The 18,648-nt window shown below is 31.5% G+C and overlaps 1 protein-coding gene across 2 annotated transcripts in view; it reads left to right on the top strand.

Annotated features, from left to right (window-relative positions):
• The first annotated feature begins 5,398 nt into the window (after positions 1 to 5,398).
• Positions 5,399 to 18,648, top strand: part of LOC123715811 (mucin-5AC) — a 69,505-nt gene continuing 56,255 nt past the window's right edge. For both annotated transcript variants that reach the window (XM_045671129.1, XM_045671128.1), the window contains exon 1: positions 5,399 to 5,619. In XM_045671129.1, the coding sequence (XP_045527085.1) occupies positions 5,517 to 5,619 (103 nt within the window). In that variant the 5' untranslated portion in view covers positions 5,399 to 5,516. The remainder of the gene's footprint in view (positions 5,620 to 18,648) is intronic.

The following is an 18,648-nucleotide window of genomic DNA, read 5'->3' as shown; positions in this document are numbered from 1 at the left end:
ACCAACGATCGGTATGCAGACGTTCGGTTTGAGCAGGTCCTCGGCTTGACGCTGTTTTCGTCTGCGGTTCGGGGTTGCCAGTGAATATATTTCATAATACACACTCAATATTTTGATAAATGAATATAAGATTAAACAGAATGGGCGTAACGGTAAAATCAGAGGGCGTTGGCCGTCGTACACCTCGCCTCTTGTCAATGCTTGATAAAATACGAAAGATACTTAGTAGATTATTTTTATTATTATTATAAATCTTCAGGGACTTTGTGGAAAAAAAGCTGTTAAGGGCTTGTTTCAAATACGTCATGATGACATATTTAATATAAAATATTTTGAAAAGAAAAATATCTTTATACCTTTCTGTTAAAAACAGATTAAGGCGAGAATCATTTAGATCATTCTAATAAGATCATATAAAATGTTCCCGTTCAAGGATGAAAATTTATTTTAATGGCAACATTAAAAACAAAAGAACGGCAGTCAGCGAACCTTGAGTGGGCAGGCGATACGATTCGAGCCTGCGCGCGAGTCAGCGCGCCATGTTGCTAGAGGCTAAAACGGGACAGCGCTCTATAATCATATCACCTATCTCACTTGCGCGCTTGTTAGCGTATTGCGTGCTGTAACTATAGTCGTCAGCGCTATACCACACTCCCACACGCACATATTGTTATCTTCACAAAATTTATAACGAGCAAGTCGGATTTCGTCTCAGCAGACACTCCTAAATTCTTAGCGGAAGGATTTTTTCGAACGCCTTCGTCTCGCCTTAGGCATTGAATTATTAAAGTTAACGTGTTTAGTAATTTTGGTAGCACTACAAATACCTACTGTATAATACGATGAATGGACTAGAGGTATAATTCATTTGTAATACGACTGAGTTGAATGGAACATTCAAATTTCGAATGCTATTTTAACTTTGAGTAGTCTAATGACCTAGATAGTTATTTAAGTTAAACGATTAACTTTTAATACAATATTTATTTTAATTTGAAAGACAGCGAACCAAAGTTAGTGACAACTATTTATAATAGAATTAAACTCCTCATGAAGATTAATACATCTTTATACTTTATTGCAATTTAAAAACAGGTCCGAAATACATATTCTACTATGATATAATCTATACATTCTTTAAATTTTTTATCTATAATTTATCTTTATCTGTCAAATGAATTTAGTTATAAATTGTAATTCACTATTTATAAATAATTTTATGTACCTACCTACTTGTAATATTTAAGTGATTCTCGTAACGTATCTGTTCATTAAATATTTTTCTTTTAATAACAAGAAGATCAACCTTCTTTAAATTCAAAACTAAAACATCTTTTTCTTGACCATATTGGATCCTTGACGTAGTCAGCGCGTTTTATGAAACCACAGACTATATACAGTACGTGATTCGATTTAAAAAAAAGAATAAGGTACGTCAATATAAAATATTATTTAACGAAATCTTATCTAGTAATTAAACACGAGTTAATACTAGTAGATAACAACGTAATAATCCTGATTAAGCTATTATCTTGTGTTTTGAAAAGAATATGCTTATACGACCTGGCATACGTGAGAACGCCAAACAGCAAAACCTCTTTATTGGCAAGTACCTTTGCCATATTGCATATTACATGACTTTTTTGTCTATACCTTAAGACGTCAGAAGTAATAAACAATACAATAGAGGATAAACAAATTTGTTTAATCCAGTACAACGATAAGATACTTTTTAAGGGTTCTATAAGTCCTAAAGCAGACATATTTCAGTTTGTCTTATAACTTTTTCTAAGGCAAAAGCGGTCATACAACCCTGGTGACGTGCAATACCACTAAGACATCGAGGTGGCTAAAATATTTCATGTGCCCCAAATATTTGTCGAAAACAGTGTTTAAATTAGCCTTTATCAGCTGTTATGAAAGCTAAAATTAGCGCGATGTAATTTTATAAATCCTGAGCGTCTGTAATCTGAGACTTGTCATGCGAGCGCTAATGACATCATTGTTCAATCTTCATATGACGGTTAAAATACCTTTCAGCTTTGAATGAGGTACTGAGTAGTGATAAATCAAGGTTTAACGAAATGGACTTTGGACTTTTATAAAGCATTTTTTTTAAATTTGATTGTTACGCTCGAACAAAAATATGCAAATATAAGTTTTGATTGTTAAGTGTCATTCGTTCATTCATCATAGACAATTAAATTAAAATTTCATATGAACAGTTAAGATAAATACAAAAAATATTATAATCCGAAGGGGAATTAAATGAAGATCAAAAAATTATTCAGGCCACTGAAGTCTTTCTTCACGGGTAGCATTTAACCTTGGAGTCCCAGGAATACGAGACATAGAGCAGGTGCACACAATTATCTACGTTGGTCTTAGACTCAAGTCTTTAACCTCTCAGCAACCTATCACCACTATTGGGTTAGAAATTTCAGCGGATCTATTGTGAGGATTGACCATTCGGTCAAGTCGACACAACGTACTAAGGCGAGAGAATAAATAATAATACATATGTATGTATGTAGTATTGTCTTTTGTTAACATAGCTTTTACACATTAAGAAAACACTTTTTAAACGGATTGAAACTATGTATTATTATTAAAACGGTGACCGTGACCACGCACGCTGAAAAAATACATAGCTTCAATCAGTTTAAAAAGTGTTTTCTTAATGTATGTATGTATTATTTACAATGTAAAGGCATTATCTTTTGCGAACTAGTGAACTGGGGAATCGACTCCAGGTGAGATAAGACCTCCAACTCTTCAAAATTCTAGTGTCATCTTCCCTCAAAGGCTGCCGGCCTAAAAACCCACTAAAAATGGGTGTCTATGGGCTGCGATGACTGCCCTTTTTGAGCGTCCCGCAGGCTCGTTTGCCCCCTATTTTATACAACGAAATGTTTATTCCTTCCCTAAATTTAAAGAAATACTGATTGAGATTCCTACTTTTTATTTCGATGTAAAGACCTCCAAAGAGTAATCTCTAATTCAATAGACGTTATTTCAACTAAAACCCATTGCAATAAGAAAACAATGTAGCCGTTACTACTATCGTTATAACTATATTGATTTCGTTATAATTCTTACCATCTAAAAATCTGTCTTTTATACATATTTATATATATTAAAACTTATAGAATATGTTATTCCTGTTTTAAAAAGGTATTATTATTAAGAATAATAAAATATCACTTTTGAAGAAAACAAAAACGAGGTAGGTATGTTGAGGAATTCAACACATTTCCTTTTTATCATGAATCATGATTAATCGAAATTCGAAAGCCGTGGAATCGGTCATTGTGAATTGGTTTTGTAATAAAATAATTATGCAATTAAATTCTGGGTTATTCTTTGTAATCTAGGAATAAAAAATACAACAATATATATTACAGATTAGGTTTGATTTTATAATTGTAAATATATTGAAATTGTATCTAGTTACTACAAAAAAATTGTTGTATCTCTCTCTTTGTTTAATGTAGAATCTTATGTAGGTAAATATGAAGTTTTCTTTTTATAAATATTTGTGTCGGTTGTAGAATTCCAATAATGTTAGCTTATTATCCTTTTAGCGCCATCTATTTAAAATTCAAACTGAAAATAATAAAATAGAAACCGTCGTTTTGTGCAATTTACGTAATTTCAATATGTAATAGAAGATGGCGCTCTAATAATATTAAAAAGTAAGGTAAGTTTAAGTGTTGGTGCGCCATCTATCGACAATTTTATAACTTATGAAATCTCTCCAACACCTGAGCTTTATATCGTTAATATGCTTTACTACTAGATGGCGCTATTTTCAAAACAGAAAATAACTTTATAAGTTGTTTGTTATTGTTCTAGCGTCATCTATCCAATGCTTTAAATAACTTTTACAATCCCGAGACATCAAAAACTAGGCTTGATGAAGTAAGTACATTAAGTCAAGGTGGCACTCATATTAATGAAAATGTTATTATGAACTTCTTAAATTATGAAAATGATTGAATAACAATTTAGTAATTAGTTTGTTGGAAGTTGATATTATATCTGTAATTATACGCTATTACAATATAACTCATAACTTATCTTTATGGTTCGCTTATGATGTGCGTTTGCCAATGAACAAATACGAATTTTAATAAATAATATGTATATGTTATAATTTCATAAATACTTTCTTATTATTTATTGACAGATGTCGGTAGAAAAGCATGGCTTACCCAGCTTTTTAGTAGCAGAGTGCCGGATGACTTGACTAGAGATTTATGAAAAACACTAAAATACACAATGAGTTAGTTATGTATATAATTACGATACATTGTTATAAGTACAAAGCTGTGTACTTAGTACTTACAAAGCTTAGTATAATAATACTAAGCTTAGTTGATAAATATATTTGATCAAGGGAATCATTCTGTTCAAACTAAAAAAAAACCTAAAATGTTGTCGGTTTGTTTTAAAGAATTTGGTGGTTGTGGTTGGTGGTTCAGCCGCGGAGTATAGCGTCTGAGTCCGTGCGTTTAATATACGTTATTTTATAAGGTCCAGTATTTTTTTAAAGACAAGTGTGCGTAACAGTTCCGTGTTTACGTTCGTGTCCGCGTTCGCGACCGAGTTTGAAAGTGAAGTGGGTTCACTCGAGCATACCTCACAAACCTTTGGTTTATATGTTAAATATGTACTTTTTCTATTTACCAGATATTTCATCTGTATTTAGCGTACATAGAACCAAATAAGCATATGATATACATACATTTATAACGGCAGTGTTGGCTTAGTGGCTTCAGCGTATGACCCTCATATCTGAGGTCGTTGGTTCGATTACCGGGTGTACATCAATTTACTTTCTTTCTATGTCGGCATAAAGTATTCGCTCGATTGGACTGAGGAAAGTGGCTTGCCTTAGAGCCATAAGGTCGAGTGCGTGCATTAAGCACAGGAGTCTGATCACCTACTTGCCTATTAGGTTGTTAAATTATCATGAAACAGATACAAAAATCTGAGGCCTAGGCCTAGGTCTAGACCTAAAAACGTTTAAGCGTCAACGATTTACTTTTATTTTATAATTATTATTTTCTTCTCGTAAATATTTCCTAAAACTAGTCGCTTTAAGGCGAGGTGCTTTTAGTAGCTATTTATTTCACCCCTCAAATATCACACCAAAACATATGTAATGCTAGTAAAATTGTGGTAAATAATCTGTTAAAAATATATTTTAAATAGATTTGTGTTTTGGACTTGCTTCTGCTGCACTTGACCCATTAGCACCAGTGTATTATGTACAACAAAGCTTTCATCAACAAATCTACATTAATTTGAAAATGTTGTCATCCCCTGTATAGAAGGTGAGAGAGGCTCGATCGTTGCGCGTACGCGCCTAAGCTCAGTAGACAGTTGACTATCACTCGCGCACCACCTGAACTTACAACCGCATTCGAGAGATGGCGCTTTGCTGATTTAACCCTAGTGAAAAAGTGCTGTGAACTAGTAGAATACTAGAATAGTATGTTAGTGACAGTGAAATGCTACAGCCTAGGTTATTAATGTGTGGCAGTGAGATGGGGCTAATTAACTGTGTCCGATGGGGTGTGGTGGTGCTTTTGTTTACTCTAGCGACATGTCAAGGTATGATTCACCCCTTAAAATTTTTAATAAAATATAACAGACTTAATTTGTATATGTACTCAAACAAATGTATAAAAAGTGCTTAATGTAATAAGTCCAAGAAAGCTTTTATAATACTATAACACGCCTCTTAAAAACACAATATATATACAACATTTTATTATAGTACAATAAAATAACAGTCACGATCTTATTGATATTAAAACATTTTCGTAGGTGTAAAATTATCTATGTCAAGTCTTGAAAGCTCGCTTATAAAAGACATCAACGCGTTGCTGCATTAATACTAAGGTGATAAATAGCCTTATTGCCCCACTTTATAACCTATCATCTTTATAAATATATTTTTAAGGTGGAAATATAATAATTATTATTATATTTATAAAAAATATTGTATAATTTGTTTCTATATACTGTATATTTAATTTATTCTAAAATTCCGGAAAGCTTTAAGTTTTAATCAAACAAATGTTAAGAAGGTTTTACCTTTAATATTAAAAGTTAAGAAGGTTTTACCTTTAATATTAAATTATAAAAACAATTTAAATTATTGTGATTTGAGTCTGATTTGTCTGTAACCCTTTGAATATTTCAATAACCGCTTAGAATATAAACCTGTTTTAAAATTAATCACATAAAAATAACTTAGACGTGTGCCTAAAATTTACACAGAAAATGGCAGATTAAATTTTGCTATTTTAGGTTTATAGAAATGCAAGAATCTTACATTTTTATTAATAAAAATAAATACAAAGATTACGTTACATGTATACTTGATAACGCAACTCAAGACGATTATTATTTTCTGTCTTAAATGACATAGTTACAATTATATACTATGTTTTAATTATTAAATTTATAGAATTATTTACCTTATTAAAGCAAATTTTAGAATTTACCAACATTTTTAAGACCCAAATTGACTCATAATAATTACTAAATTACGCTAAGTCATTATGCAAATGTTAAAATTCACTTATGAAACACTCATTAATTAATTGTTATGTTACCAAATATTATGCCACTCTTAAAATATTACATTTACAGTTAATGTGAAGAAATATAAGCTCTTTCAACAAATAATAGGATAATGAATCGTTTGAATGTAATGGATGAACAGAAAGATGAGGGAATTAGACTAGATATGTTATGGACCAATCACAAACAAGCGAAACGCACCATCGTTTTCGTTTAACGAAACCGTAAGCTCTATAAGCATTTCGTTAACGTTTTGATGTCTTATGAATCTACCATTGGCTTTATAACTAATATATAGTCTGAAATAAATAAGCTAATATTATTAGAATTCCTTATTAATGTGTAAAGAAGTTTTTAACGTTATTTTATGTTTACTTGGACAGTCATATAGCAATGTTAAATATGGAATAAAATCTGAAGAGGCTTTTAAATATACTGTAATGACAATTATATAATATGTAGTGTAGTAGTAGTAGTGTAGAGTATGTAATCTTTTAAAAATCTTTGTAAATATAATCTCTCATTGTTGATAGTGAGCTTGGCACCTAACGATTACAAATGTTTATTAAGAATTATTTGTGGTCAATTTTGAAGACAATTTGTTAAAGATATTTAAAATAAGTAAAACTTGATCAGCGCCAGCGGCTCAATGATCATTCTAAACTCTCAATGTTAAAGTAAATTCAAGAGTCAAACTAAGTCTCGACTCTGAACCTTACACCCATATTCTAGACATTCGAAAACAAGAAGGAAGTTATGAAATCTTGATATTTAAATGGCCAATACAAAACTTCTATATTTGTTGTTTCTCTGCAATTTCATAGCTTATTCTATAGGTCGCGTGTGGTAAGTATTTGCGTAACTGGCGAACGGTCAGCTAAATGTCATATGGTGTCATACGATTGAATCTTGTTTTATTACATGTTAGCGTTCATCACTTTACCCATGGTCTTATTAACATAAAATCCAGTATGTAAAGATAATATTTAGTTATAACATACTGGTAAAAAGTGCTACTAAGAGGTATATTCTCAAAATGACGCAGGCTAATATAATTCTAATTCTATAAACTTACCAATTTTCAAACATTCGGACATAAGCGCGTGTGAAATCATACATAAACCCTGATCTAGGAAAGTACGTTTCGACAGTTCGAAAAAAATATTTTTTAAAAATCAATGAGGTCATTTCGAATTACATAAAACAAAATAATGAATGATAAAGGGGTTAATAATGGTTCTAGACTCTGAAGACGGCATACAAATATAAACAACTATTGTACGTTAAATAGTCAATTACATCTCAGTTCGGATCACAATCACGTTGGTCACGACATCTTGGCTTAAAAGTGAAATGATTGCGTCAGTATTAACTTTCGATGTATGACGAAAATCTATTTAGTTAGAGCCTAGTTGAATTTATGTAAGTATTGCGTATTTCAATATTGTATCTTTAAAATTTGTATAGAATGCGGATGCATAAGCTGTCAATCAGAGACAACAATTTATAAAAAAATTCTTTTCGTTTTTAATACGACCATTTTTGGTATAGATAAAATGAAAATGCAAGACATAGATATTGCCCGGGGTAACTTAAAAAATATATGCAAAATAATCTCCACACATTATTTATTATCATATATTATTTATAAAGAAGAAGAAAATACGTCAAGAAAACGGTGAAAGTAAATTCTAAAGATTTTATTGTAGGTGTAAAATTATTGCAAATTATTGAATTCACATGAAACTGTATAAGTATTATATATATAATATTTGTAGCAACAAGGTTAGTCGATGATCACAGGAGACCGAAGAGCTGGTAGCTACCTCGGACAAAGAATTAGTCTAGCTATTCAAAGGGGAACCCTGCCAGTTTTTTTGTTATTTTAAGTTAGGTTAAGAATAGTGTAAGTACTGTATGGTGTTGGATTGTTTTTATATCGAAACAAAATAAGATTTTTTTACATGAAGTATTAGTTTAGATATCATAATGATAATATTACACGTTCCACACATAAATTGTTTCTTCAATGTACTTATTTCAATCGACGAAAATTGCTGATAGCGAGACTTTGTTTGTATATAGATGTTTTATTAATTAATATAGAATAAGAGAAACCTTAAGGACAATTTCCACGCTTCACGATTTAAAAAAAGATACAATTACAGTAATACGTACTTCCGTTTGATAATGAAGTAATAGAATGATAAAGGGATTCCAAATGGTTTAAAATTGTGTATCCAATGACATATAAAGTAGGTATTATATAAATAATAGTCAGTTTTCTAATAATCAAGAACAAATCGACCGAGAATGTTTTAAATGTTATTAAATATTGAGAGTTATTTATCGAGATATTCTTAAAATACCCAGTAACAGTGCCTTCTGTCTTCAACAGCATTATTGCTCTACTGTCCCTAAGGAACTCCTTGTTCAGATAATAAAATCCACATTTGAGTCCCCGAGTGAAATGTACACTTCATTGAGTAAAATAAAAACATATATATCGATTATCGTCGAAGTAGGCTCACCTTATAAACCTGTAGCTCACTGGGTCACCGGTACTAACGGATATGTACTCACTTTTAAAACATTCTCGGTCGATTTGTTCTTGATTATTAGAAAACTGTCTATATATATATATAAATTTATCCCTATTTCCCTTGGTCACGGCATCACGCGTGATTGGCTGGACCGATTTCGCTAATTCTTTTTTTGTTCTGTTTGTTATTATCAGTAGAAGGTTCTAATAATAAAAAATAATAAGGAAATTGCGCAGAAATTTAATTAAGTCATCCATACAATACATTAAGTATTACACTTTGTTTCTGAAATATTTTTTTAGTTAATTATAGCAATTCGAAATCAATATTCATAGTTAAGACATGACAATGTGTGTCGGGTCCGCTAGTTAATTATATATATGATTCCTACTTTATATGTTCATTGCTTATTTAAAATGTTAAATAGTGGCTTGGTTTGATTTAAATTTTAAATCTTTTTATTTCTCTATGATGACAAAGATTTATCTATAAAACAATCGATATTGGAAAGCTTTTAACAGTGTACTAAAAACTGCCCTTATATTGCAGTTTGTGTGGATTTAAGTACTCTAATTATATTTTTATTGTTACAATAAACCACTGAGGTATGTAGTCAATAAGCATTAACCTTTTATGGGTCAGTTAAACAGTTAAACGGTATGTCGAAACTAGCCTATAAAGTAAATACTATTAAGTAAAATACGGGTTAGCGTAGAGCGTAAGCGTGAGTGATAGCTGTTATTAAAAGCTTAAATTTGAATTTATAAGTACGAAAAATATAGTGACCTAACAAATTTTACTCATACTCAAATATTATATTGGAACATAAAAATTTCAAACTAGCAAGTAAAAAATAAATGCAGTTATTAAATTGTAAGAGGGAGATTCACTGAAGCATTAAATGTAGTAGATAAACGAGCTCAGCAAGCATATACATATTTTTAGTTCTGGTATCTTTAGGATTAAAAAGAAAGTATTATAATAAACACAAGTGGCATAGATAATTTATTTATTTAAAAGGTGGCTATGTTATAGGTATGTACTGTATTAAGAAAGTATCATCAACTGAGCTTTAAGTTCCGTTAAGAGATTCAACCAAACCATTATTTAAGGTGATTTACAATCTATATTCATTGATGTTGTAATACTTAAATTTCGCGCCTTTTGCTCCATTGGCTTGAGTTGTCTTTTATGTCATATCTGTTTCTCGTTTGTCTTTGCCCATATCTCTACTCTGTGAACAATACTTGCCGATGTATTGTTTTTAAAACTAAATAAATTCGAAGTTATTTTTCACATAATACTTGTTTCCATTAAACAATTAATATAAACGCCTATTGCGATTGTGACAGCTCTATGCCTCAATTCATATAGGCAGATATATATTATTCATAGAACCTTTCCTTAAATCTCTCCTTGTAAAAGTCGTATTAGAATTTGTTGCCGTTTAAATAAGCCTAGTAGATAGTGTCTTTTTATGCTAAAAAGACATTTAATGGGGAAATTATTATGTACACGCCTTAATACTTTCACAATCTCCAATGAAAGGTCAAACCGGCTGCGTGTGTATTTAGATGTTTGTGTGTTTACGTGTGCGTGTGATCAGATGGTTCAGGCCAATGCTAGCGGCTTTCTAATATTTCGATGTCTTGTTGAAATTTTTCAAGGGCGCGATTATTAACTGTCAATAACACAGTAAATTATAAAAAATAGTAGTACTTAACTTTAAAGTATTGTTAAAATTTATTTTAGATAAGCTAGTTTCAATTAGTATAATTGTATTTTTTTTTAAATTTACGTTACGTTACGTTTAGTTACGTTTAGTTGGGCACCTCTTGCTTTCTTTCTTAACCCATTGTATTTCAAGGGTCACCTGAAAGTGACCCTTTTTACCGTCCATTACGATTCATACCTAATTTGTGTACTGATAAATATTTTTACTCACGATAAAAAATATTATAATTTAAGCTTAATTAATTAAAAGCCAGTTTATCGAAGTCAACGCAGTTCTTTTTCCAATAATTTTTCTCCCAGGTAGTTTGGCAATTCTAGTACTTCATAAAGAATTTCACCTTTATTAGAAAAAAAAACCAAAGTAAAACTTGGGATTGGTCTCCGATGTCTGTATCTTTTACTTAGTAATTATATGAATAGGTAAGTCGGTTATCTGGGGTAGGGCCTTCTGTGACCCTGTCCATTGTTGGGTTTAAGACAAGTTAACAACAGTTAAATGCCCAGAAGAAAAATGCTGTTGCTTCCTTATAAGGTATACAGCAATATTCGTAATTAAAAATAAATTCCTTGAGCTTTTCAAGTAACTGCAACGTCTTATATCTCAATCGTGATGTAACAGTTTACAAGTCTGTATAAAATATTACGTGTAAAGGTCACAAATAAATGTCAGGTCATTGCAGATACCCATCATATAAATGATGTGTCATTGGTGTGAACTTTTCATATTTGGAGCAAGAGTTAAGCTAACAGGTGTTAAAAATATCACATTCAAAAGCTACAACAGCTACAAGGTAGGCCTTTTTATGAAAAAAAACAGTAGCGCTAAAATCTTCTAGTCGGGGCCCCAGATTTTTGTGCCTCTTTCCTGATCATTTATTTATTCTAAAGGCAATTAACATATCAGTCTTATGTGCCTGACTCATACAAAGCATGCAGTTTTCCTTTACCGTACAACTTAGTTTTAAATGCGTTCATAGACAGAAAGTCTCTTAGTGCACAGCCAGGGATCGAACCTACATCATGAGAGTCACATGCCGAAGCCTAAGTCAGATACAGAAAAAATATAAAAGCGAAAATTTATAATATGTTTTGTATATAAAGTAATAAATAGAGTTCTCGTTGACATGATAGTTTTAAATCAGACGAAACGTGTTAAACGTAAATTCGCGCTAAAGAAGTTCATTTGGTTCTATGATACGTTTAATTAGTGACCACCTGACCAGGGGTTCACCATCGAATATAAAAAGAAGGCTTTTTAAAATGTGTTGGTACATATAATACAATACCGTTCCGTGATGGTACTCTCGAAATCCGGGTTATGACTTATATACTTCATCAATAAAACTCAAGTGAAACCAGTAGTTTCTGAGATAAGAGCGTTTTACTAAGCAAACATTCTTTAATCACATACACATTTAGTTCCAGGATATCATCTAATGATAAAGCGATGACTCCAAATATAGACCAGAAATTAAAAGTATGTCATTGCAATTCGGAAGTTTTCTCAGCCGGAATAAATCTATTTTTATGTAATATCGAATGATTTTAATTAAAATTGTCCCTGTGGTCAAATCAGGAAATGCGTGGTAAATTCAGAGACTGGCGAACGAAGGCTATATAAAGGTCGTACATATTATTATTGACACCTTGTCTAATTCACTGTTCAAAAGAATACCACTTATTTCCTTTTCTATAACATATATTAGAGTTCGTAAAAACTTTGGCTAAAATATAAGATTGTTCGAAATGGAATGTTGAATACAGTCTTTTAATATATTGGAAAAGTTCAGTCATATTGACGTGTAACAATTGAACGCTTCTTGTCCCATTGTTACGCGATATTAAACGGGAAGGAGGCTTAAGGGACCGCCCATAGACAACTACATTGGCTACTACAGAAGACTGGCAAGTGCATTGCCGATCTTTTAAGAATTGTTAAGCTCTCTTGTTAAAGGAACCTAACTCTAATTGGTTCGGAAATACTTCAGGGAGCTGGTTCCATATAGTGTTCCTAGTTCCACATTTCCAAACCAAAAATTTCAATGAAAGGCAATCTGAATATTGTGTATTCACGTTTCAATTGTAAACGACATATTCACACAAATGCAATACTTATGACCCTGTAGATATTTTATGTAACATATTACATAGAATTATTCAATCGCATGTATAAAACGCATTAAACAAAAGGTCATTTAATTAGAAATAGGTTTTGACCTCTAAGTAGATCAGTTTCGAGGAAATTAATTTAATTTTTTGGCAATCGAAGGCTATTTCAACCAAAGTATGGATCCGAATTACTGAATATATGAAAATCAGAATGAGTATTCGGTATAATTTTAAAAGTCTATATAAATACTTTTAATATATAAAGCAAATCTGTTTTTGGCGTATTATTTTTTTCTATTTACTATTCTCGAACTTTATAACACCCTCGACGATGCCAACATCGTCTTATTAATAAAATACAACAGGGTGAACTGGTCGGAACTTATGCACTGAATGGCGGACGACAGGACCCTAAGGTGCTTACAGAACTCACAACCTGGTAGCAACAGAAAACCCGGTAGACTGAGTTTGCGTTGGTGAAATGGAGTTGCCAAACCTCGAAACAATAGACGTTCAAAGTTGATCGCTAGAAGCAAGAGATCGTATTCGATATCGAAATATAATTGCGGATGCAAAGCTCCTTATGGGTCATCAGTCTTTGATGATGAAGATACAAACTAAATAGAATGCTTTTAAAATATCATTACATATTTTTCATGTTAATATCTTAAAGTATTTTCTTTCCACTTTGTAGACGTTATATTAGAACCGATTAAAATATTAAACGATTGGTGAATACTTTTAGAAAACTTAGCTAACAAATTATATAATCTGAATAGGGAAGTGCTGTGTGAATTTCTTACTGTAATACGTCTATTTAATCTGAGGTAATACTTTGTAATAAGAGGTTTGGTCTTAATGTTTTGACGTAACATCTTGAAGATAATTTAACTTATTTGAGGCAACCCTGCGGTCGTAATATAGGGCTACCAGGGTTTTATATGTGGCTATATTAATTTAGGTCAAATATTTGTACTTCGTTGTCTTATGGCGAAGAATAAATATCATGTTGTTTTCAGTCTTGTGTTTACGAATATTTCGGAAAATGATGTTACTATCAAAGAGATTGATACTATAATACAGTGGCACTACAACCCTATATGGGTCTTGGTTTCAAATTGAGTGATCTCCTGATCACCATCAGCATTCTATCTGACACATGCCGTGGACTTTTAAATTTGAGATATGCCGGTTTCCACATGATGTTTTCCTTCACCATAGGAGCGAGTTAGATGTGCACATAGACAGAAACTCCATTGGTGCACAGCTGGGAATCAAACCTACGACCTCAGGGAGAGTCATACGCTGAACCCACTTTTAATAGTTAATAAAAACTATGTCATTGAAAACATTTGATTTTAATAACTAAATAGTATTTTTTTGTCTATGTATATATTTATGTATACTATTTATTGTACATTATCATTATTCTGTTTCCAAAGTCCATTAATAATGTCCGTGGCATTACAAAGAAAAAATATTTTTTACATTTTATATAAAATGCATTAACCTATACGCCTTGCAATCTAGGATGGATACCTAAACGGGTGAAATGGCACATAATATAAAAACCATACCGGATGGTACTGACCAAGAGAAAATTGGATCGGGCTTATTCGAATCACGTTTTTACGATTCCGGAGAAAGTGCGCTTGACATCTTTAGATTGATGTGACGTTCTGAAAACACGTTGTGGACTTTAATAGATTTTAACTTGTAAGGTTTAAGGCCGAATGAAGTTATTCATAGAGTATAAAACACTTTACGGACAATATCACATTTCTGCGGTGCGCTTTTCACTTAGAGCTTTCTTTTATGAGTGTAAGATTATTATTTTTATCTATAATGCCAATTGGATGAAACAATTGCCTGTGTTTAGAGAGGTGAACATGTCAGTTTTCGAACAAATACAAAAATAACTTTCGAAAAGCTCTCAATCACTATACCCTATTTCTTTTCTATATATACATCAACAGTATTTGATTTTGTATTATCATGTATGGTTGGACAAGCATATCGTAATATTCTAAATAAATTACATAATACTATTGCGTTCGTGCAAGCGCAGCCGCGCGTGTCGCTAGTGTCGTGGGAAGTGTACAAGTGGTACACTTAATTGTTTTAATTACCGCGCTCTGTGTCAATGTTCGACTTACGGAAAATGAGACGATTTTGTATGAAGCATATTTATATGAAGTTTTCATTGAAAAATCGAGTTTCATAGAAAACACGTTCGCACACGTTCGTTTATTAATCCATATATGAATATTGGTAAAAGTAACTTGGCTTGGTTTTGCAGAAACGTCAGAAAGAGGTTTCATTCTTGACGAAATAATTCATATGAGTAGGCTTAGAAGGTAGGTTACTTAGTTTACAAAATATTGATTAATCAGACATAAAAATCTGCCCCCTCATTCGGGGACAAGATTTCAAATATAGATAATTTACGTAAGAGAAACCACTTTATGTTATTGAGGTCGACGAATAAGGCGTGAAATAAAGTGATAAATAACATAATGTTATACGTAATTTGTTATGTAGCTTAGTAAATATTCTTCATATAATAATTTTAAAGTTTAATATGCTATGAGAGTGATGCTACTACTGAACTATTTATTTGAGAGAGTTGAGTTATTAGGGCATGTCACATTACGCTCGTCCGTCGTTCGTCCAATCTCCGGCAAGAACTTATTGGTTTTATGTACTTTATTCGGTAAATAAAACTACAGAAAGCGAAAACTATAGAATAGTAATTTTTTTTATGAAATCTTATGCCTATTTGGCACTAAATTCTTTGCTAGCATATATTTCAAAAAGATTTTGTCTAGTAGAAAAATAATTATATAAAGAATTCAATTCAACAACTAGACATAAAGTTTCAAAACTAATAAAAACAGGTCTAACTACATAATGTATGCTAATAACACAAAATTTCTATACAAATATTGGATGAACGAATACAGCACCAGTGAAAGTGCATTCCGTTGGCAAATCTGGGCAGCCCTTGAGCGAAGTCTACTAAATAACTTGAAATTGATTTTTCCTAATATATCTTTAATTAGTAAGAAAAATCTTAAGTATTTGTCTCGTCAAAGTTCAAACTAAATGTCGCGTTCGCCTTGAGATTTATACGTATACATGTACCAATCCTGTCTAGTCTAAGCATCTGTTACAATTAACTGTTTAAAAATTTACAAAGGGACTTACTTAGGACTTTCATAGACTAAAACCTGTGGAGAATAAAGCCGTAGAAACCTTTTTTTATGAATTTTTACGTTTGATAGTAATGTTGATATAATATATTTAAAAAAAGTAGAAATTAATCATATTTGCATGATATTAATTTGATTGTCTCACCACACAGACTCAAACTGTTTTCTGTGGATTCACAGAAAATAAGGTCTTAGTTATGTTTTTCTAAGTAAACCTGAAACGACGATTATTAGAAGTACTTCCCACATATATCTATAAAAGAGATTGATTTAATTATAATAAATTTCAGAAATGTATACACATATCAAATTCTGCTGTAGGTTGTTATTACAATGTACGAGAATCAAACGTGATGATGACAATACGTGGTGTCAAAAAAATTTCTAACATTTCATGTTAATCAAATAGTTCCTAAGGTGTGGTTTTAATAAGGAACTCAGTTCGCATTTACGCTATATTTGGCTTAACCAATTATTTCACACGCAATTGCAATTGAAGGAAAATTAACTTGTTGCAAAGAGTAGAAAACTTGATGATGTTATTGCATTAAACATGTCAAATTAATCGGATCGCATCGACTTTTTACTCAATCATCCGCCAACTTTGTTTATTAAAATTACAATACTAGTAGATATTGTAGATATTTAACAACACAAGATAGTAAATATGTTCTGTGTATACGGCGCTGAATGAAGGCGGTTATTTTATCTTGTAATAGATTAAAAAACAACTATAGACCTACTTTCACAATAGTATGCATAATTTTTTGTAAATAACAAGAAAATTTTATTATTTATTATTATAAAACATATTTTTTAATGACTTTTTGAAAAGTTTTATAAGGTTTATTGCCGACTTATTAAAGTTTAAAATACATTATAAGTTTCATTAATATAAATATTATTCCAAAGATTACGCAATTAATAACCAATTGAATTACTATATTAACATTTACGAATGAAATTATATTAAAATTTTGTTTTTTGTTTTCAGGTAATACTTGTTGACATTTGCTGCAAGGTCGACAGACTGTCGAGCGTGACAGTGAATATTACTTTTATTTTTTCCGAGTTAACGTAGTATAAAAATATTTTATAATTATATACATAGATATATAGTGAAATTGATAACAGAAAAATACTAGACAAAAGCCCATAATAATTTCAGTTTACCTATTTATTTTAAGTGAAACTTTTGACTACGTAATAATATAATTGTACTATAAACATGTGCAACTCATTCTAGTGTTTTCTTGACATAAATGCGACAAAATATTTATTAATACTGAGGAACAAGAATAACTTTTAGGTTTAAGTTTTCAGTTGTAAAGTTATAGTTATGATGAAAAGAGGGACTTACGAATTCATTTGTTATTATTTAATTATAAAATCCTAAAAGCAGGAAAGTATTGCTATAAAATACAAAGGGGATTCTAATACAATTCTTATTTTCGTCTTAATTTAAGTAAATTCCAAAATAGTTTCTTTTTTAATTTTTATTTATTTATTTATTTATTTACACTTCGTTACACTACAAAATAAAAATAAAAATTAACATAATTAAATCAAAAGGAGGGCAACTGGCGGCCTTATCGCTTACGAGCGATCTCTTCCAGGCAACCACTGTGAGTAAAGAAAAAAATAAATGTATTAAATAAGATAGGCAAGTAGTGCAAAATACATGTAATACACAGTTGTTAAACAAAACTAAACAGGAATAAAATATTAAAGATACATTAAAGAGTAAAAAGACACATAAATCACGATAATTTAAGATAAGTCTCACGTCAGTTAGTAGTTAGTAAGAAAGTTCGGGATACGATGTGGACAGGTAATGTTTGTACAGAAGAAATTTAAAGGAAGATAAAGAAGGAGCTAAGCGAATAGGGACGGGAAGTGAATTCCATAGCCTAACTGCGGAGACCTTAAAGGAATCGCCAAGAAAGGAGGAGTTATGAGATGGGATTTCAAGGGTATAATTTTCGGAAGAGCGTAAGCTATAGTTATGGGCTCCCAAAAAATTGAAATCATTTTTGAGATAGGAAGGAGTTTTAGGGTTGAACAGGATGGAATATAGGAGATGAAGAACATGAGCATCGCGTCGCTGACGAATTGGCAACCAGCCTAGCCGCTTACGGAACGCAGAGATATGATCGTACTTTCTTAGACCGAATATAAATCTGATACAGAAATTTTGGAGACGATCCAGTCTATTTAGCAATTCCTCGTTAAGATCGGAGGAGCAGGCATCGGCGTAGTCCAGTAAAGGCAGGAGGAGAGATTGCGCCAGTGAGGTTTTGGTACTAAAGGGAAGAAAATTACTGAGACGTCGAAGGATACTGGAGGCACCGTATAATGTTCGGCTAACTTCTTTAACATGCTGCTCCCAGGATAAATTTTGATCAAATAAAACCCCCAAATTTTTTACTGTACGGCTAAAATTTAAAATTACA

The sequence above is a fragment of the Pieris brassicae genome, chromosome 10 (genome assembly GCF_905147105.1).
Source record: "Pieris brassicae chromosome 10, ilPieBrab1.1, whole genome shotgun sequence".
NCBI classification, from domain to species: domain Eukaryota; kingdom Metazoa; phylum Arthropoda; class Insecta; order Lepidoptera; family Pieridae; genus Pieris; species Pieris brassicae.
The sequence above is the reverse complement of the archived record's forward strand: the minus strand, read 5'-3'. Positions and strand labels throughout refer to the sequence as shown.